The sequence below is a fragment of the Apteryx rowi genome, unplaced genomic scaffold (assembly GCF_003343035.1).
Source record: "Apteryx rowi isolate R43461 unplaced genomic scaffold, aptRow1 scaffold_248, whole genome shotgun sequence".
NCBI lineage: Eukaryota > Metazoa > Chordata > Aves > Apterygiformes > Apterygidae > Apteryx > Apteryx rowi.
In genome coordinates, this window is record NW_020448841.1 from 1272158 (window position 1) to 1294518 (window position 22361).

The 22361-nt window shown below is 36.4% G+C and overlaps 1 protein-coding gene across 5 annotated transcripts in view; it reads right to left on the reverse strand.

Moving 5' to 3' along the window:
- SKAP2 (src kinase associated phosphoprotein 2) overlaps nt 1–22361 on the reverse strand; it is a 124149-nt gene that overhangs the window by 96107 nt on the left and 5681 nt on the right. For all 5 annotated transcript variants that reach the window (XM_026066770.1, XM_026066768.1, XM_026066767.1 and 2 more), the window contains exons 2-4: nt 16686–16791; nt 14378–14403; nt 4482–4586 (exon numbers count right to left, since the gene is read on the reverse strand). In XM_026066770.1, the coding sequence (XP_025922555.1) occupies nt 4482–4586; nt 14378–14403; nt 16686–16791 (237 nt within the window). The remainder of the gene's footprint in view (nt 1–4481; nt 4587–14377; nt 14404–16685; nt 16792–22361) is intronic.

The following is a 22361-nucleotide window of genomic DNA, read 5'->3' on the forward strand; positions in this document are numbered from 1 at the left end:
AAAAAAAAAAAAAAAAAAAATCACATGAAACACAAGAAAAACACGTTGTTGAGAACAAACAATTTTATTAATTTCCAAGACTGCGTTCTGATGGCCAATAGTTAAAGCCCAGCCCCTTCAGCTATTCTGATTTCTCAAAGCTCTCCAACTGTCATATTTTGCTTGCTTAGACCCTACCTCCCTCCACCTGAACTTTAGGGAGCGTTATGAGATGAGATTCTCACCCTATTTAAGAATTTTCTACTAAAAGGCATATTTTATTCATATGCTATAGCCAAATRCTATAATTACAAAAAGCATACATGTCCCCAGACACATTTTAGTCCTCCTTTCATCCACATGTGCTCAAGGCAACATTTCTAGACCATCCACAGAAATGATGATAATCTAAATTGCTTCACCAACATTCATTGTGATCTTTTTAAATCCAGTAATTACCAAATTACATACTCCCTGCAAAGTTAAACATAGACTTATCTTCTTCAGAAATGGTCAATTCACTTGCAGTAGTTAAAAAAAATAAGTCAGAGAACTTACCCTGTAATAGTAATGGCATTTCCTAGCATGGAATCAAGTCTCCATACCGTAAAATGAAAGAGTTTACTGTTACCAACTTGAGATTATAAAAGAAGACTACATTGTTAATTGTTAGTTTCAATTGTACATGGTTAGTTTCAGCACAGCACTGAACCTATTTTAATATCATCCTAAGATAGTTGAAAATCAAATGAAAAACTGTGATATTTCCCCAAGAATATAATTTATTTTTCATTTCATTAATGTCTCAACTAAAAATAAGTTTGCCACCAACTTTAAATAAAGTCTTACTATTTTGATTTCTAAGTATTTTAGTATGTTTTGGTTTCTCTTTATAACAGAACAAGACATATATCTCCCATCACACACATTTTTCAAAATACAGATGGAAGGGGGTAAGAATTTACACGACATAACATTGTTATACAATGTACTATACAAAAACCTGTCATTTAAGTTGCAAGAAACCTACTCATCAATAAGTGGAAAAAATACTCTGCTCAAAAATCAATTATCTTGAGTCTTTTGTATAGAGAAGTAGTACACCTTTCAGGCAACTGGTATTAATGAGCAGACATGGCTATAGAATCTCCATCTGTTTTTCTGACAAAGCTGTGACTACTCCAGTCTCTCATTGAAATTCCATTAATCTGGTGCACCAAGGACCAATGCAAAAATCAAAATTCCATCTAACCCTTTATCAGCTCACAATAACCTACAAGTGAACTCTGCCTGTTAGCATACAGCAAGTTATGATTTTGCTATCAATCAGGCTGTTAGCCAATAAAAAAAAAAAAAAAAATCAAGTTAAGAACAGAGTGCCTGGCAGAGCTGTTTTGTTTTGTCTGTCTTGTTTTGGGGTTTATTTTATTTGGGGGGGTTGTTGTGTTTTATCCCTCTTCCAATTTCTGTAGGGTGTCTGGACATGTAAGCCTATGCATCATTCTCCTTTCTTGTGATTTAATTGCTGCCAGCAATCAAGTCAAAGCATCAGTGAAGTGTGCTTGAATTTCATTAGAAGATATAACTTATGCTACTTTCCTACAGTACCTAATAAACCATAAAGAAACCAAAACACATATGGCTTGAGGGAATAACTGGAAAATTAGGTGGCCATTTGGGAACTGAGTGAACTTTTGAACCAGAGGAACAGAGAAAAAGAAATATTAAAAGGAAAGACAGACTTAGAATGCACACAGAGATGTGGGAGTTTGACCTTTTCAGTACCTAGAAAATTACATTAGCATTATGAAAAATACATATCATGTTTAGAGTTTATAATCCATCAAAGTTTAGATACTTTGTTAGTGCCTACCATAAGGTAAAAGTCAAAAGGACAACATAACAATCAGATTTGACAAAAGGCCTTTAGGTGACCTGTGCTAATTTAGTTATCCCATACTTATTGTTAAATGGATTATCTCTCTTGTAATTAATACGCCATTAGACAAAGGTCACACAAAAACTCCAGGATTTTACAATGACTGTAATGTACACGTAATACACTAATTCTTTATCTGTTACCAAACRGGTGCCTTCACAAATTAATATTTTGACAGTAACATTGCAAAGTCAAATAGTGATACTTTCAGAGGTCGTACAAATCACAGTCTAACTCAAGCACATACAGGCAAAAAACATCTATTTTTCAATAGAAAAGGTACATATAAGGCTTATACAAAAAGAGATGAAAGGACTCAAGCATAAATAAAGAACACTTCTCAATTTGATTACCTACTTTTAGGCCCCTCTATTAATGCTTAAAGCCTTGATTCTGCAATTGGATATGCACAAGGAGGTTTACACCTGCACAGAGCCCTGCTGAACTAAACTGGTATCCGTGTAAGACTAAGTCTACCTTACGGATCAAGATACTTGTGTAGGCTTTAAATACTGAACACTAACAGACTGCTAAAAAATAAAAATATAGTACTAAGCTTCAAACTCAGCCACCTCTATGGGAACTGAAGTGCACTGCACTTCCAAGCATCAATCCGCCTCTTACAAGATTCTCCCAACATGCATTTTCAAACATAGTCTAGGAGTCTACACTTGAATGACAGATTATATACGTTAAAAATCAAAATGYCCTTAGAATGACACACTGCACATTCAAAGGGCAAAACAGAAACACTCTTACAATAAATATAAGTATTTACAGACTAAAATCTGCCTTTTCTCAACTTTTACTCATTTTGAGCACCCACTAGATAATTAAACAGGATTTATCAAAAATGTAGAAACAACAATATGAGGTAACATCATCTTAAATATAACAGAATTGTATCAACTGTATTTTTACCCACATTGTAACTAATTAGCCAAGATATTGTAGGGAAGCTATTGCACCTAATCTCACAATTACAACTTCGAAAATGGGCTAAAAATTAATCATCCATCTGTACAAACTCATTTGTTGTTTCACATTCTCTTGTACCAGCATTCTTCAGTCATTCAATATTTAGTTTTAGGAACATTTTCACTTTTTTCTTGATTTACAGTTTTGGAACACATATAATCATATCTCCTATTAAGTATTCATACAATTTTGTCACGTACCCTTTATGCAATCAATACCATGCTGTTAAGTTACAATTAGAAATAATTTTAAAATTATGTTTGTAAGCAAAAATAAATAAATGGAAAGTTGCATTCATCTGTTTGGAAAATTAGCTTGGGTTTTAAAAAAGCCATATTCAATTTGACTGATAATTACATTTCAGCCTGAAAACAAAAAGGCTTATTTTTATTTTTTAATAGAAGGTCACATTGCCAAAATGCAAAACAAGCTCCATATAAAAGAAAATGTGCGATTATTATTGTTACACATTTTACAGAGTTCTGGATATAAAAAAAAAGTGTTATTTTGAATCAGTGGTTAGAAGGTTTATCACTTATGCATGTACTTGACTTATCCCTGTTCTGCAATAGACATAATTTTATACCTCATAAAAGCAATTTATGTTTCCAAAGGGAATAATCTGGATAACATAAAATGTGGAGTGCTATGTTGCAGGAAGCATATTTTCATTCAGCAATTGTATTTCGAGATGGAGCTGCACAGTTTGATCATCATATCATGTCAGAAAACATCATTCACTAGTAAGTCTATCTAACTTCCAGTGCCACAAATTAATATACATCGTTAATTTATTTGTACATATACTTAATTTATGACCATGTATTATCCATAGAAGGTTTTTTTATTATGTATACAATAAACAAACCTCAAAAATATGGACACTATGCTAAAGCAAGCTTGTTAACTATTGAAATATTCAATTGCTCATATCTTCAAAACAATCACATTTAGCACTAAATTTAATGAACACAGAATAAAACAACATGGAAAACAGCTATGGAGCTTAGAGGGTTTTTTTAAATGCAATCCTCGAATTTAAAATTTATATAAAGAAAACATTCTACAAAAGACTGTCTTAATGGAAGGAAACATTGTAGAAATAATTAATTTAATATTTTATGAACCTATTCTGCATGGAGTTTACAGAAAAATATCAATCATATAAACTGTTTCATTATTTATAAGATAAATAATACAGCAAGCCATTAAGTAGCACAATAAAATTAAGCAAGAATCTGATAAGGTTGAATTAACAAACAATTTGTTACTACAAATATTCACACTGCTTTAGCCACTGATCTATCTTTAGAAAGATAGGCATCTACAGAAGATATTTTGCTATGACAAAACATGAGTTAAAAAAAGCATGTATACTTCTGACAGCTTCACTATGCTTCTAGTACCACTAGAGAGAGCTCTTCAGTTCCTTAAAAGGTTCTTGTAAAGATAACACTGCCCAGCTGTGCGGCTTATCTGCTTATCCGATTTCCAACACTAACATTCTCATCAAGAGGATCCTATTACATGAGTTTGTAGCAAACTGGCAAATCTAGTACATTCAAAGATAAACAGTGTCACATACCATCAGAGGGTGCTTCATCCTCTTTATCATATCGGTCAGATGCTATTGAGACACTGTCAGGAGGTGAAGGAAAAGACCCCTCAGACTCTTCCTCATCTTCCAGTTCTGCAAAAGTCAAAAACAAGTTGCTAGTTAAAGGTCTATCATACACGCATAGACAGAATCCAAAGACAGGCATTTTCATTATTCCTATTTTAAACTGAACAAATGCCAATTCTTACGTACCCTCACTCCACGCACCTTGTACGTTAAAGCGTCGCGGTGAATGCTGCTATTCTAGAGCTACACCTTCACTGGCCAAGTACTTTTTGTTGGGGTGTTTTTTTTGTTTGTTTTAAACACTGTTACATTAATGAACCTACTCCCAGTGCTGCACAGCTGACAGCTTCTCACACAGAGGGGAAAAAAACCCACACACCACAGCAAAGAGGTGGGCAAGGGAAAACACTATCAGGAAGAGAAATAGGCAGTGTCAAGACCAGAGGTTCGGTCTTTGTAAGTGCAGAAAGGAATTACAGTGACCTCCTCCAGTAAACGGCCCAACTACTTTTTGCAGCAGTTTGTCGCCCTCTGCCCACTCTCACTTTTCGTCAGGGCACTACTTTGCAAATGCAGCACACATCCTATTCCTCCCATGAAACACAAACTGGACTAAAACTTCCAGCAGCACCCAGTCTGAACGTGTGGCTTAATGCAGTATATTGAGGAATTTCTTAAACAATTGAGAGTCTTGCTRCAGTACATGCAAAATCTACATTATAAGTCAGCCTATGTACTATGCTGATCGGAGTGCGTTCAATGTGAAGGTCTGGGAAAGGCAAGGAGAAATCAATATTACTTGAGGCTTTCATTTAATTAGACAAAATTAAAGTTCTTCCTCCCAAAACTGGGTAAATTTGCTGAGATTTTCATACCATCTAGGTGAAGAAGAGGTGGAAAAATAGCAAATGCAGAAAAAAAAGAACATAAACTACATTCTTCCCTTTAAAAAAATCAGTCTTGGGGAAGAAGAGAAAAACAGTAATTAAAGCTGATAATGTCACTAAACCAAAAATCATAAACCTGATGTGCCAATAGATCAAATGACCCTCAATTTCCTAAAACAGCATGTAAAGCTAAACTGCTCAGGCATTTTATTTCAGTGTATTTATATGCAGAAAGCTTTCCAGCTTTCCAACTAATTTCTCAGAATCCAAAATAAACCACATGCATAGTGAGGATATTCTTCTCCACACATGTATGAACCACATCCATCAGTAGGACTGTCTAGCCATAGTTTAGAGTTTTGCCACTTTGCTTCCTATTTAATAATGTAAATGCATGGAAAATTCAGAGTCTGCCTCAAAAGCACCACAGTTCCTAGCAAAGAGAAGCATGTTTTCTCTGCAGATAAGACAACAAAGCCTGATGTCTGCTTCGCTGGAATTCTTCTACATCCCAAGATTGTTGAATATCAAATTGGATTTTCCTTTCATTAACATAGTATTTTTTCTTGGGAAAGCTTCCTTTCAAGCTCCAATGCCGTATAACAACTGCTCAGAATCTGATGCTGACTCCAATCTATTTTTGATGTGACCATCTTCCAGCAGCACTCCAGCTATCGTGTTAATCTGATCAAAATATTTACATTTCATCACACCTGTCAAACCAAAAGTAAATTATCCCTCTCCAGAAGGATTGTCCTATCCCTCCAGAGAAAGTCACAAAGCAGACAGCATTTGTACAGCAACCATTATGCCATATTTACAACCTGCATGATCATCTTTCACACTTACATGCCAAAGACCAGTTGCCTGTCTCTCTCCTTCTATATATATTTATGTCTTTATTAGAAGACAGACTCTGTATACAAAGAGCAGACACAATACTCACAACCTATATGACATGAAGAGTTCTTCCATCTTTCTCCTCCCAAACTTTTACTAGTACTAGAATGCATAGCATATGTGTATATAAAAACACAAACACCCCCAAATACCAACACTGTCAGTCAAAAATGCCCTTCTATCAGCTATTAACAAATGTACCATCATTTAACCTTCATGAAGTTGCCAGCCTAATTTAAAATATTAGGCTGTATTTCTAGAGGAAAACATTTCCATAAACAGCACAATCATCTCCAGCACTCAGAATTCATGGGCTGAACAGTGAGAGTATATCTAAAATTATCTAAATGCATAGCACTTGTTGATGACAAATTGGCAAGTACACATGTAGAAAGAACATTTCCACGAATTTTACCTCTCTCTACTATGCACAATCCCTTTCAGAGAAGTTTGATTGTGATTTCTTATGCAAGTTTGCATAGCTGCACTTTTAGCATGTTCTTCCATTAAGTTACAATATTATCATTTTCTAGTTACACTCAGGTTCTTAAAGATATCAGCAAGCCCTTGTGCTTTGCATTCATATAAAGCCCCAAAGGGTTTTTTTTAAATACATACATACATATTTAGAGCACACCATGTACATACTCTAGATATATACTCTATCTGAAATAACAAAAACTATGGGCACGTTAAATGTACACTTATAATAAAACAAGTCTGCCAAAAATCTACAATATCCAATTTCAAAAGACCAGTTAAAAACAGACAGACAAAATGTTGTCAAGGTATTGTGAAGAAAGTTAGAATTCGAAGTTACATGCTTAGTGTTTTGACAGAGTTTATCATCTTCAAAGCATTCTCTAGATGTTAAATCCTAAGTAAAGGTTTGAAGACTTCATCAAAAAATTTTAAAACTTATTCATAGAGAAAGACAATCAGAACAAAAGTACAGATCCCTATACAAGAATATGTTGGGTACCCTCACTTTATGTGTGAGAATCACGGAAAATAGGTCCCAGACACTAAAGACAGGTACAACTAACCTACAGCCATGCAAGACAAGATTAAACAAAGAATCTTCCTTTTTGCAACTTAAGATTAAATAAGAATATTTGTAAATTCACATTATATACTGAAATGCAATCCCTAACTCATTTAATTTGTAAATAAGAACTGCAACCATTTTAATAAGACAGCTGACTAGATGTGCTCTGCAGCTTTAACAGGCAACATTTCACAACGTTTTTATGTACTCATACAAAAAATGACTACAGGATAATATCGATTTCTTGCCTCCTGATTTTGGCAGGGTTAAAAGATACTCTCAGGAGCGTATGCTTTTAATATATAAGGATATTGCCCCTGACAGGTATAGACTCCCTGTTAATTCTGTGTGGTCTCTTGCATTTCCAGTAAAAGTATTCCCTTCCCTTTTTCCACTTCATATTCTCCTCTGTCAAGGTGCTGCACTGCAGCTTATATTCCACCTACTGAGGAAGACTAGAAAGAATTGGATTTGAAGCTATCAGTGTTGCTCCTTAAACAGTCAGAGGAGTCAGTGTTGAACAGCACAAGTCACTTCCCTCTTCAGGTGCCAAGTACCTAAAAATACACCCAAAAAGCATCAATAAATTAAAGAAAAGCATTCAACTTGCATTTATGTAATAGAAAACTGAACTACAAAGCAACAATGGGTATCAGGTAAATGCATCCAATACAATTTGCAGGCATAATTGAAAGCATTACTGCCTAATCAGACATCTAAAAGCAAAGCATGCTCAAACGAAATGTCTATAGACTCATTAGTTGGCAGCCATTCCATTACAATCACACATAATGTCAGTAGCGCCTTGAACCTGTGCCAATGACAACAGCATAAATTTTGCATCTCATTTCTGTGGTCATAAAATTAATGATCAGTTTAAAAATACTTCTTTGCAAAAGTTATTGCACAAAGAAATGACATGAAAGTGTCCCTGTTATGTAGTCATGAGGATAATTAAGGAGTTGGTGCTCATTAATACAGTTTCTTGTTTCCCCAGAATACCGTATGATTTATCTGGAACTTGAAAAAAGTTTAATTAATGATAGATAGTTAACAGTTACAACAATACAAAAACATGTATATACACTATTCTATCCTCCAATTTCTGCAATTTAAACTAACCACTTATAGGTTTGATAGCAGAAGCAATATTTTGTTATCCATAATAAAACACACAATGCCTTTCCTTCTTAAATGCTACCTTTTCAATTACAGCTTGCTTATTGATATAGAAAATAATGCACACCAACAGTATGTACACCACATTAAGACTGGAGCATTAGACACAAATTCTCCTCATCGTAGCAAGGGCTACACTTAATTCCCTGTTCTACATTCTGAAGATTTTCAACAGGTTTCATTGGTTTAAGATGAACATAGCAAATAGGACCATACTACTTTATAGGGATCCAGTAAAAATCAGACTATTTTTTTTTCTCTAGAAATTCATTTTCTTTAGCAATAGCTCAATTATAGTAATGAATTCCTAAACACTAAAGATACTGCTTCAGGTACTAAACCTAAAAGACAGCAGACAAGATGTTTCAGTCAATGCCTCTGAAATAGGCTCACACTATCTAGAGGTCCTGAAGTGGCCAAATGCTTTTATTGTATTTCTAAAAGTCTAGGGAGAGTGATGTATAAAAAATTGCTCAAGTCAGCAGTCTTAACATCCTGCTTCTTGCCATTTCAGAAGGTCCCAAGTCACAGCAGGCTGAAATAACTTCCTTCTGTCCAATCACTGCTGCTGCAAGGACTATATGAACTCACCAAGTAAATAAATGCAAGGGTCTCTCTACACAGTTTTTTACAAAAATAACTGGACAAAATTGCTTTCAAGCTGACGTGTACTTTAGCCCCTTGATGGCTGCAGGTGATTTTCGAAAAGATGCTACTGACCCAATCTACCAGTCACCCTGCAAGAATAGACTTTTTTGGGCAGCCACTTTCTCAACGCACGCTTTGCCATGCAAACTGCTCTAACACACTCATTCCTGAAGGCTCTTCTAGAATCTCACATTAACATGATGGCTTTAAATTGCTAAAAAATTCCTACTTGACCTTTACAAAACAAGCACCTATTTGTTAAAACACTACTGAATTAGCACTAGGTTTGTAAGTAAACATGCTTCAAGCACAGGAAAGCACATAACTTGCACTTGCTGAGTACACAGTTAAGCTGCCTGTTGTTCTGATGGGGCACCTCAGGATAAGACCATTCTGTGCTGCACTGGCGGTTGTACCTTGTGCTGCCTGAAATCATGCTTGGCATAGATACTTCACAGATGACAGCTGTGTGTATCTGAAAGGGACAATACAGTGACTTGCCTACACCAAAACACTCCAGTCCTCCAGGATAAAATGCAACTGGCACATTTCTAATTCATCTGATAGTGTCTCCAGATTAGGTCACGATGATCCTCAGAGGATGGTGTAACAACTGTGCAGTACCTTTCCCATTTATACTATGGTGCTAATAATGTATTTATGTTCTTGATTTAAAAATTTCAACTGTATTAAAATATACTAGTCATATCCACATGTTGCTCTGACCACAAGCTACTGCCTCCCTTTCTCAAGTCCAAAAAGGCTCCCAAATCCCTGCTGTCATTTCCTAGAGAACAGAGTGTACAGAGACAAAAAAAAAAAAATATCACCTCCCTACAAAACAGTACTTTTTGGTCCTGACATACAGGCAAAAGAGAACATACAAAGCTTTTGCATATAGTGCTACTCCATCAGCTTGACTATATCCAGGAAGCAGGTGTCTCAGGCCCCAGACACTCATTGCTCCGTCAGGAGCCACAGAGGCACCCGAACCATTGACAGGTTTCCTAGAGGTGCTCCTGTTAATTAGGCAAAGAACAATGCTGCTGCTCCAGAGACACAGGTTTATCTTCTATTGTGCCAAAGTGAAATGAAAATGGACCTTCATCAGCTTCTATCAGCCTCAAAAGTGATAATTCAGCGTAAATGCCAAATCATACTTTTTCTGTATAAATACTGCCAAAGTCATGTGCTGCAGATCAGATAGGAGGTGCACCAAGTGCTTYACAGAGAACTCGTTCTACAAATTCCCATGTTATGACTGGATTTGGCTAGTGTTTTTGGTGTCTCGCTTTCAGCATAAAGCCCAAATTTTTCATGAAAAGTGATTAAAAATATATATTTTGCTAGAATAAATGCAAAGAACAGATGGCAAGTGAACTTCAAACACAAATACAGTTTCTAGGACTTATAGTGCTTCTGCCAACTTTAGCACTATTTTTAGCATAAATTGAAAACAAGGTTCTTTTAACTAAACATTTTGGCAGCCATAGTATTGATTCAATTAATCTCAAAACAGAGAAATGCCAAAAACTGTATTAACTCAGAATCTTTGACGAAGTCCAGACTTTTCTATCCCGTGTTGAATATTAGTCTTATTAAAAATTAATCCAATTTGTATGAAAATTATCTTAGTTTTCAAGTTACTTCCCAACTCATGATCTAGAACAGGTCACCTTGCATGTAACCATAACTGGCTTTTTGTTTTTACTTACAATGCTTACATGACAAGTCAGATATTTCAAAGCAAAAACATGCAAGAATGTCTAAGAGGAAAATAAGTTTCTATTGAGTTCCTTAATTTAAGAATGAAAGTAAAATTTGGTGAGAAGATTAGTGTTTTGTGTACTAACATAATTATACATTTCTGGGTATGACACCACAGGGACTTACTTTGTTCAGAAATCAACATTATGTTTAACTGTAGAAGTCAGTGTAAAACTGGATAATACATCACACACAAGAATTAAATATTTTCCTGTACTGTGAATTTAGTGTCTTGAATTTTCACATGCACCCCCTCCAAAAAACAACTTCATTTTCTTTTAGTGTGCAGATTCACTTGCAAAGATGCCTTTGCCAGCATATGTAGTGACCTAACAGACAACAACATAAGAAGGTTTGTTTTTAAGAGGATGTAGGAAAGTGCCCAAGTTCATCATTGCAAAGAAGTATGTGTGCAGTTCTTAAAAGTTAGAATTGTGCACATGGATGATTTTGATTTTAAGGGGCCTGGTTCTACTTGCACACATGCTCCTCAATTTTTTTTTTTATTTTTTTTTTTAACTGCTTGCCAAATGTTTTATGCAAGATAAAACTCTGTATGCTAGTGACAAAAGCTCACACATCAAGAGCTCACATACAATACCTTGGTCAAACTGACTAGTCACTACACGCAAAGCCAGTGGAACTTCAGGAACAAGCAATGATGAAAGACAGTGGAGTGACAAGCTGATACTCACAAAGCATACTTGTAAAATAACTCACAAGCTAAAAGAGCTGCTGTTTGAGAGACTGGAGTCAAGTTCCATTATGTTAGACAGGAAACGTAACAATTTTGACAGCGTTAGTCAACTTCTTTCAGCCTCCAAAAGATTCTTCTAGATGCCTTTGGAAAGATGATAGGCCAGGACTCTCAAGATTCTTAAAAACAGTTGGTGTAGTATGAAAATGAGTATACCATGGTAATATAGCATACACTGTAAATCATTTTTCACCTTTCCTTTCAGCTACAAAGATTATTTACATAAAAAATGGAATAATTGCTACCACAAAACAAAGAATAGCAGATACATGGTTTAAACATGACATTGTCTCTTCTATTCTCTCTAATTTGTTTCAGTACCCTTTTCACATTCCTGTTTCCACCATCCCTCCTTGTTTCCCAAAAGATATTCTCCTATTCACCATATATTTTGGTGTATTTCTTCTTTGTTTGAAGGGTGGAGGAATTGGAAGAGGCTTATCCATCACTACTACCTCTGTTATTAATCTTTTCTCAAATTTTCCATTTTTCAAAGGTCTAGATGCGCCACGTAAGTACGAAAGGGTACAAAAGTTGACTTGACTCATCTGCCGTTGCTGCTTTGTAACACTAGTAGCTGGCAAAGCAGCTGACTGCCTACCTCCACCTAGGTCCTCTGTCGTACACCTACACACATCACACCTAATTGGTACAGGCCTAAATGTAAGAGTGACACAACCAAATATGGTTTAGCACACGCTTCTTGAACTCTGGAGGTTGTACTGACAACCCATACCAGTGAATTACATTCCCTCAAATAGTTTTCAAGCAAGTGCAGGCTCCAATTTCTCATGAATTTTTTGTATTCATGTATGTAAATGTACACGCATTTGGAGAAATTTATCCTAGCTTATAGAAAACAGTGGTATAACTTTAGAGCCCTCATTTTATTGACAAATACTGAAAGAAAACTAAAATGTCAGCATTCACAAGCTTCACCATCTGTACATAGTTCTAGCGTCTGAGCCTAAGAGATGTATCATGAGAATTAAAATAATCAAAAGCAATCTATCCTTAAGTAAATGCACTCTAATAAAAAGAATAAGATTGAATACAATTTTCACTGAAATCAGAGCAAGTTGTGCAGTAACAATTACAAACTATTTCAATTAAATTATACATTTTACTGGAAATAATCTCATCTTTATTAATAATTTGTTGAATTGAAAATGAAATTTTGAATTAATTATCAAAGAAGAAAGTACAGTAGACAGGCTAGAATTTTCTTGTACTTCAAAAAAATAGCAGTAAATAAAAACTCTGCTCTTTGCAAAGAATTATCATGTTTATTAGAGTCCCACAGATTCAAAAATCCTTTAGGCACATGCATTAAACCTTCAAAAACCATGAAACACTCTCCAGAAAGTCAAATACATATGTAATGAAACAATCATCCCACCTAATTTCATGTTAGTCATTTTCTGAATAAAATGACATTTGACTTTTTCTCCCTTAATTCTGTCTGGCAGTGGAGGGAGGTGGGGAAATTACATCTTAACTTCAGTAAGGGTGTTGAAGTGCAATATAAAATGGTAGCAATAATTTTAATATAATTGTTAATACAGTCACATAGTTTGCGTTTAYAAAAACTTGGCAATCTTCAGGAAGTTTCAAGTTATACTTTCTCTTTCAGTTGGCCCGTTACCTCTGTTTAATGCACGTTATAAGAAACGTATGAACTTTTTGTACCTTGTTACAACTTTACTCAACTGAACGTGAATATACCTGGTGGAAATCAGATGTTATCAGGAGGCACAAATGTAGCCTACACATTTGAACCTCCCCGTCCAGAAACGGACAATACAAGGTTCCTCAACCACTGCAAGAGGTGAAGCTTTGCATAGGCTTTTTTGACCTTACACTGTGACCCTCATACCAGCATCCACAGGCTCTAGGTCACGACCTCACAAATTAGCATCATGGAAATAAGAGCCCTTCCAGGTTTAGTTACAGAACTGAAGACTGCAGTGACGCACGCGGTCTTTTCTAAACTGTACCCCACAGCTTTGTTTTAACTCCACTAAAAGACAATAGATAACCCACACTTCAGCTTTCATTACTGGCACACTAAATCGTCTCCTCTTTGGCTAAAGGTCCGAGTTCCTGCTACGCTGTGAAAACATTCGATCAGCGTAGATCAAAAGCCAGTATCGTATTGCCGCTAGATGAGCCTATTAAAAGGTTAAAGAAATATCACTGTGGAAGTGAAGACTTTGCAATCAGTGCTAAGAAAAAAGGCTGAAATAAATTATCCCGCTCACATTTTATCTCCTAAGCAGACCACTTTGCATATGCTTCCTCTGAGAAACCTGCATCGCTTGCTTTTACACAATACTAAGCTATTGCTAATTAAATCAGACATAACAAGCTCCATTTATATGAAATTCCGAACTATATTTCTAGACTAATCTTTTAATCAGTAAGTGTTCTCAGATGTGCTTAATGAAGGCAAAAGGACCCGGTTCTGGCACGAAGCTTGAACCTTGGAAGCTTTTTCCCTTTCCCTCAGCAGGGGGAGCCAGCAGCCTCATCCTTGCCAGTCACTCACGGCACCGCTGAGCATTTAAAACACGGTACGGTGTGTTTATTCCCCCGAAAGTCTGTCAGTGGGCAAAAGTATACCACAGTGGGGGGGGGGGGGGGGGGGGGGGGGGACACACACGTGATTTACCTTTATCCTGGAATTCTTGAGGATACCTGCAGAAAGAAGAAACAACAACGTAAAGCAATACAGATTTGCAAATCCTCACAACGCAACATAAAATAAATTACTAGTTTTCTACAAGTTTTGTAGTTGAAAACTTAGTGCTGCAAGTTTCCCATATTGATATTTGTTAAAGTACTTAGTTTTGCCTAAAACATTTAATAGTTTTCCTTTCGCCTTTGAGAAAATCCTGAAACARTCATTGTAAAGAAGACCCCAGCAAAATCTCAGATAGGGCAGCCTGTTCTAGGTACTTACATCTGCTCAGATGGAGTTAAATCTTAAGTCTTAAGGAATAAGCACACAAAAGCATCTTCGATTTTAGTTAGCTAATTGTTAATATATTTTTTAATTTTTGTGCATAAATAAAAGCCACTAAACACATCTTAAAAACAAGATGGTACATCAGTAGGAAAAAAATTCATGAAGTCTGGGTTTAGTTGCAGTATTTTGTCAAATCTGAAGAAAAAAGTATTAAAAATTAACTAAAAATTAACAAGTGATGCTTGCCTAAATATAAAATCATTTTAGAGTAAGAATAAATCTAAATAAAAATAAATCTACTATCCAAAAGAGAAAAAATACTACTTCTCCAGCACTGAATTTTTGATATTTCAGAAACAAAACAATCATAGGATACAGTTGGATGTATAATGATAAATAATCAGGACAGTCATGCAAAATGGCATCTCAAGAAGCATGAACTAACTAAAGAGTTTGTGTGAAAAGAAGGGGATTTCACTAGAACTGACTAGCAAACAAAACGCAGCTGCAAACATCATCTTTATGAACAATAAGCAGTAGTGCATGCATCAAACTAGTCAGCAAGACACGCTTACAGGTGACAAACAGGAGAGAAAGAGCCTGGATGAGAAATTGAAAAATACAAGCATAGATAAAAGGCTAGATCTAAAATATCCTGTGTAGGAAGTAGCAGTACTATTTGGACACAGCCTGATGTGAAAATCAAAGACAACTACAATGTGCACACATTTGTAGCCAGCCTGAAAAGCAGAATGCTGTTAACAGTGAGTAATATCACAGAAGATCAGGAAGATTTAGAAATTAAAATAAGAGGTGAAATCATGGGGTCATATAAGTGACTAGCAAAGGATTCAGCATTAATCGAGATCACAACTTGCAGGTTCCCTCATCTAAGACTTCATCATTGGGGGGGGGGGGGGGGGGGGGACAGCTGAGTCATAAACCTGAATGAAGAAAACAAGTCAGGAATGCTGTATCTGCAAGTCATCTGTGCAGACCCTGTTAGCTCAATAACCCGGAAGGGAAAGCATGAGAAAGAGAAAAGAAACCCCGCTCCTGTGAAAAACTGGAAAAGTAGTTCCATAAACATTCACGGGCTGAATCAAAGGCACAGAAATCTTCAGTTCTAAGATTTTGAGACAGATGTCATGCCTTCCTCCAGTTAGCGTGATACTAAGATTCATGTCCTCACTGGATGACTGTGCTGTCTTTGAAATTCGTAAATAAGTTGTCAAAGAAGTAGGAGCATGTCATCAAACCAAAGGTTAGAAGTATCCAACAGGAGTATCAATAGAAAAACGCTTTGGAAGCACTGATGGAAAAGAATGGCAAGTGCTAGATTATATCCCAGTTCAGAGTTATAAGACAGATTTTGCAAAGAAAATTTTGTAGCACATACAGAACTACAGCAAAATCTCTGCAACTGAATTGTTTGACTGAAATTAAAATCATAATAGAACTGAGTCTCAGATCATATATAATACTAAAAACACAACTTTACCTGGCCTATTCTAGTACTTTGCTATTTTTAATATCACTAAAACAAGCTTATTATCTAAAATTACTTTTAAGGTATATTTCAATTCTTTTTATTACAGACAGAGCCAAATGACCTAATAGATAGTAAATGAAAGTCATCACTGAGTTATGTTGCCTTATACCAGCTGAGGATGGCAGCAGAAAGAGCATTCATATACTCTGCATTATATTTCTTGTATTTTAATGATTTTTACCACATCAGATGTGAAGACAAGCTCTAACCAACAAGCTTGCAATCAGGATTCAGAATATTAAAGCAATTCAGTTGGGAYGAACCCTTATGGTCCCATTTCCTACTGAATTCTAGCAGCTTAAAGAAAGATATAAAGACTTAAACCCATGCAGGTTCAACAAAATTAGGACCTAAATAGATTGTTAATTGTTAATATCGTTAAAAGATCGTAAAAAACTAAGTTATCAGAGGAGCAGTAAATTACCTGATAACATATTGAAGCAATAAAATCTCACTTACCTTGCCTTAACATCTTTTAACTTCTTAAGAACATCATCCTTTTTTTCCTTTGCTTTCTTGGATAGATTTTCTCCTTTTAGGGTTTGGGAAATAAATGTGTCGACATCTAAATCATGAAAAAAAGAAGATTTCAAAAGTTATTTCAAGCGATAACTTTCTAAAGATAAATACTGCTGTAATGAGTTTGCCCCAGAACTACTATGGAGAAACTAATAAAATTATTTTCAGGCCTACCCACAACACAGTTAACAGACGTTTCAGATTCTAAATGGGATACATTTGTTCTCTGATCTACTTAGCACAGCAAATACTACGTTGACATTTGATTCTTGCTCATTTAATTATGCCAAATAAGTCCTAATAAATTGCAGTACTATAACAATTACTTTCCATCACTTAAAGTAAGGGATAAAGCTAAAACATGTAAATAGCCTTTATGTATGTATTACTGCCATGTTATTTCAGAAGTCCAAGTTACAAAAACGGTTGAGTAATTCACTGTTGTAGCAGTAATGCTCACACAGCTACTAATATAGGTCATTTATTGGTTTTATTATTTTCAAATGTTCTCACATTGCCTCTGAACTACTAGACTAAAAGTCCACGTACAAAGCTCTAATCCTGAATACAGTTAAGTAGTCACCACAATAATCATATTGAAGCAGTCAGGATCAAACATGTACTTGAAGTTAAGCGTATCTGCACTTGCAGAATTACAATGCAGGTTAGAACCAGTTTGTAACTTTTTAATCTTAYACAGAAGATATATTTACATAGTCATGCAGAATCAAAGCATTCAGTAACAGTTACTGTAGTTCTTTCTAATATAGTAAATATCCACTGTGTAAGTTAAAAACTGCACTGAGTTTCAGAGAATGTAACAGCACTGGTAGTATGTTTTCTTGGTTAACAAAAATAATTGTTAAAGTTAACTGTAAAAACTTCTTACCGTTACCAATCAACATATGATTATCCTGAAAACTAAAAAGTAGAAACACACACAAAAAAAATCTTGCTTGTCAATTTAAGTTTTTCAGCTATATGGACAATACCTGTTCATTCAAGATGGGAATGCATACAGAAGTCAAACAACTCCCACACTGTCCCCCACACATTTGCCAAATACACATGTACACAGATTGTGCCAAATTATGGTATGGATGGCACTATTTCAATTCTGTAACTTTTTAACATTAGGCGAGAAGTTCCATTTTCATTGTCAAAACACAAAAGAGCCAATTAAGTACTCAAAAGCTTGCATGGAAAAGATTACATTTTAAAAACAACATTAAGCTGAATGTTTACTGCAGTTTTCCTAACTGAAGCTTTAATTCCCTGGGTTATATTTTCTTTATAAAACATTTCAGGCTGTAAAAAAAACAAATTAAGTCAAAAATTACTGTTCAAGAACCCTAGCATAGCAACTACAAATATGTCATTCTTTAACAGTAATTTACCAGATTACTATTTAGATGTTTGGACTGGCTTGCTGTCTTCACAAAATGTGGCAAAGTCTTCAGCTTTTTTTTTTTTTTTAATGTTCCAAGTGTTTTCTTAAATGTGTTCTGAACAATGATATTTTTCCCCCTCCCCACAAGACAAAGAAAAAGAAAACCTTTCCCATTACATGTTCCTGAAGACAGGAAAAAAAAAAGTCCCAGTTCTTTGGCATTCCTTCTTCACAAGGACAGAAGGAAAGGCACTTAACACGGGTATTAATGAATCCTCCAGACACACTCCCAACAGCCTCTATGCTGGAAACCAAGCATCCCTGGCAACATTTTGTCCTAACACACAGAAAATCCATACATCTTCACAAACTCCAAGGATTATAATTTCTGAGCAAAGGGGCATAGAGGACCCATGCAATTCCAAGACACTGACCATCCACAAAACCTCCCGGAGGTCAAAGGATCTGATACTCTTGCTATTGAAGGCAAAAACAAAACTGCCAACAGCTTCCCTCAATCAAACCCAAGAGGATTGTCCAGTACAGACCAACCTCTCACTCTGGAAGGGACATGCTGAAGAAAAATTTGTTCCTTCATGCTTCTATATATTTATTTCAAAAATTGAATATTAATTTCATAGTGCTACATAGACAGCAACATGTGAAAGCTTGGTGTCACTGGTCACATTTATAAATAAGGAGTGACACACCGTATTCTTCAGACACTAATTAATCACAGAACTTTGCCTCAGAAGTCTTCATTTAAATTCAGTGGCCTTCTTTACTTCTTGGAAAAGCTCAAAACCCAGCTGAGAAGTCTGTCATCTCAGGTTTGACTGACTGTCAACGCTTTCTTCAAACACAAATCATTAGGTAATCCACACGGTTTCACTTCTTCACATTTTGATAAATTGGGTTATCATAAACAAAAATTATCATTTCCAGCTTACAACACACTGTAGATACAAAAAGGTGAGGACTAACTACATTGATGGTAGACTCTGCTCTTTTCTGGAAAAGCTTGGACTTCAAAAGCAGAAACATTATATAATAGTTTTCAACCCCAGAGGAACAGCACAGAAATAGATGCTCCATCTGTTCTCAGTGTTGTCATCTCAGAAGACAACTTGGAGGGGAGGGAGTGGATAGTGAGAGTGAGGAGGAGAAAGAGAGGGAGAAGAACAGCAAGAGCAAGCATGCACAAGCTCCTGACACATCTGTTGTTTCTAAACAGCAGCAATGACAGAGAAGACATCCCTGGGATATCCTTGCTCTCCTATGAACTTGCAAAATAAGTTCTTTGAGCGAAGGTAGCCACAAACAACACACACTATATTCATCATGCAATGCAGTTACTTCCATATGGGCAGAGAAAGCATCTAGCTTGACTCATCATAGTCCCCAAATACGAAGACAGAACCGATGCACACATCATCTTGAACAGGATGCTGAAGAAGCAATATACTTGAAAATACCACATTCACCGTACCATTGGTTTTCTTAACTGCTCAGTTTTACAGAATGTTGCATATTTTGCTCTCCTCTAGTTTTGTAAATCCTGTCAGGATGTGCCAAATGCACACGAGACAAACAACTTATAAGCTCCTTGGACAACAAGCAAGAGAGTTAGCTAAGCTGTGCTCATCTCTTCACTACCTGTCTTTCCACACTGTTGAAGTGTATGGAAGAAACAGTCCCTGCTACTAGAGAAAGTTTCATCACCAGCTTAACTCAAGGGAACATTCATTCACTTCATTTCTAGGACGCTCCTCAAGGTGACTTTCCTCAGAAGGAGAACAGAACCCAGGACTTCAGTGTGACACATGAGCCTCATACAGTGAGCTTCAGAGAGAACAAGCAAAATATACCCCTTTCTCACCACTATTCGAGTCACTAATTCACTCTTCCTTCTCCAAGATGATCCAAAAAATTTGATCTCTCCTCTGCCACTTTAACGCTATACAGAAAACTGAAATGTAAGCTACTAGCCATAAGCACTTAAATGTGAATGTGTTTCTTTCATGCTTCACTAGCATTTGGTCCATTGATGAATTAAAAAAAAAAAAAAAAGCTGTACTCCAGACAGAAAACCTCTTTGAACAGAGCACTCCTACTTATCAGTTCCCATGTAACATAAACAAGTGGTGTATTTTCACACATCGCGTTTGTTTCTAACAAACTGAGCAGCTGTTTGGTATCCTGCATTGCAGAGCACGTATTATCCTCACAGACACTCAGCTACAGCTGATTCTTTCTATTGAAAACATTAGAATTTCAAAGAGAAATAAACTTTGAACATCTATTCAATATCTTTTAACTTCCTAAAGCTTGTGCGTTAGCCGGCCTGATAGCTTGAACACCAATATTTGTTGCTCTGCTTCTTAAAGCTCATGATATTAACTTTGTCTTAAGCATGCCCCAGAGAAATTATTTGCCTACAGAAATGAACAATAGATGCAGAACTGAAAGATTCAATTGATAAGATCCATTCACAAATTGCTCTGTCAATACGGGTTACAAACCGATAGAAAAGAGAAGTCGCACTAAAATATAGCTCCGTCTGCTTCAATTGTAATTAATCAAATGGCTCATACAGTTCAAAGCTTAACCGCCGTTTCATACAACAGTCAAAAGCTGAAAGGCCATTTTAATTTCATCTCCATCTCCATTCCTTTTATGAGGAAAAAAAGTTGAGATAGTTTTTGATTTTCATTGTTTGTTAAAACATTTTGCGCTTCTCCTTATTTCAGTGATTACAAGCAGACAACACTGCCAGTTTTCCATTGTTTAAGTCTTTGGGACCATCTTCTTTAATAAGGGCTGAAACTAAGCAGATGGATGTTTTCAAGATTGTTGTAAACTTTTAGCCCAAAGCACGTACTGCATTCAGGAGTATTAAAATAATCATAATGAATCATGGCTTTTTGTTGTTCATAGCGCTTACTATACCAATCCCCAGTTGCACTTGATAAATACGCTTGGGACAGAACTACTGAAGCTTGTGTTGGGTGGCCCCAGCGGGCTCTCACGGAGGCACTCAGAGGCTGCGTGGCCTGCACCCTCCTTTCTCCCCTCCTCCTGGCGGTAACCAAAATGGCGCCTTTCATATTATCAAAACGTTAGTCACTTCCTCATCACCTGACGAATTCATACCACTCCAATGACGGAGGAAAATTATAAATTGGCCATGAGAGGTGTGCTTCCAGTTACGGGGTAGGAAACGCATGCAGCTGCCTTTACGCGACCTGACGAGAATGCAGACTCCTGCTGCACGGCCTGACACGCGTCCGTCATACGACAGGGACACCGGGGCCGGGCTACCTGGCGGACGCGCTGCCAGTCGCACATGGAGGGAATGGCAGGTCCTCCCCGCAGGTCCTACAGCCACCAGCCTGCTCCCACATCTCTCCTCTGCCTTCAGGACAGGGAGAGCCAGCAGCTGGCAGCAAGCCAGGGGGTTTCTGAAGGCAGGCTAGGGAATTTTGGAAGCTAGCTGCAAGCTAGGCACGGTTGTCCATATTCACTTTGCAAAGGTGACCAACATCCAACAGACCACCACCCATCTTTCAGCCTTCCATGGGCTGGCATTAGAAAGCAATTAATCAATTGAATTTCAAACTTTTCCTCCAATTCATCAATATGGAACAGGCCTGACGACTAATCATCAAGCAACACCAGCAATTGCCTGTCCTTCCGCACATAAATCTCATGTCTTATGAGCCAAGAAGTATCTGAGGATTTTATTTTTGCTCTTCCCTCTTCCCCTTCCTTCCCAATTATATTCAAAAGTCTCTGCCCAGAGTTTGCTAAACTTTCTTTTCCAAAAAAAAAAAAAAAAAGCACACTTATACAGAAACAGAAGACATGATGTAAAACAAGCAACTGATATTGTAGAATGTCAAAAAATATCACATCAACCCAGTCTAACAAATAGGTGAACATTCATTTTAGCGTAAAGTCCTGGAAAGAACTGCCTTTAGAGGCTGTTGTACCTTAAACTTCCATAAGCAAGGCTACCGTTCTATGTTATCACAATCAAAGTAAATATACTGAAAAAAACTGATGGGCAACAGTTTCTGTATACACCTACACTGATATGATGTGTGTTTACTTCAAATGAAGTAAACAGATAGCACATCTCTTTTAAAGAGTAAAAAATTATTATAATCAAGGACTACATTGTAACCTCATTGACTGGGGAGTCCGGCATCCTCACCCTACATTAA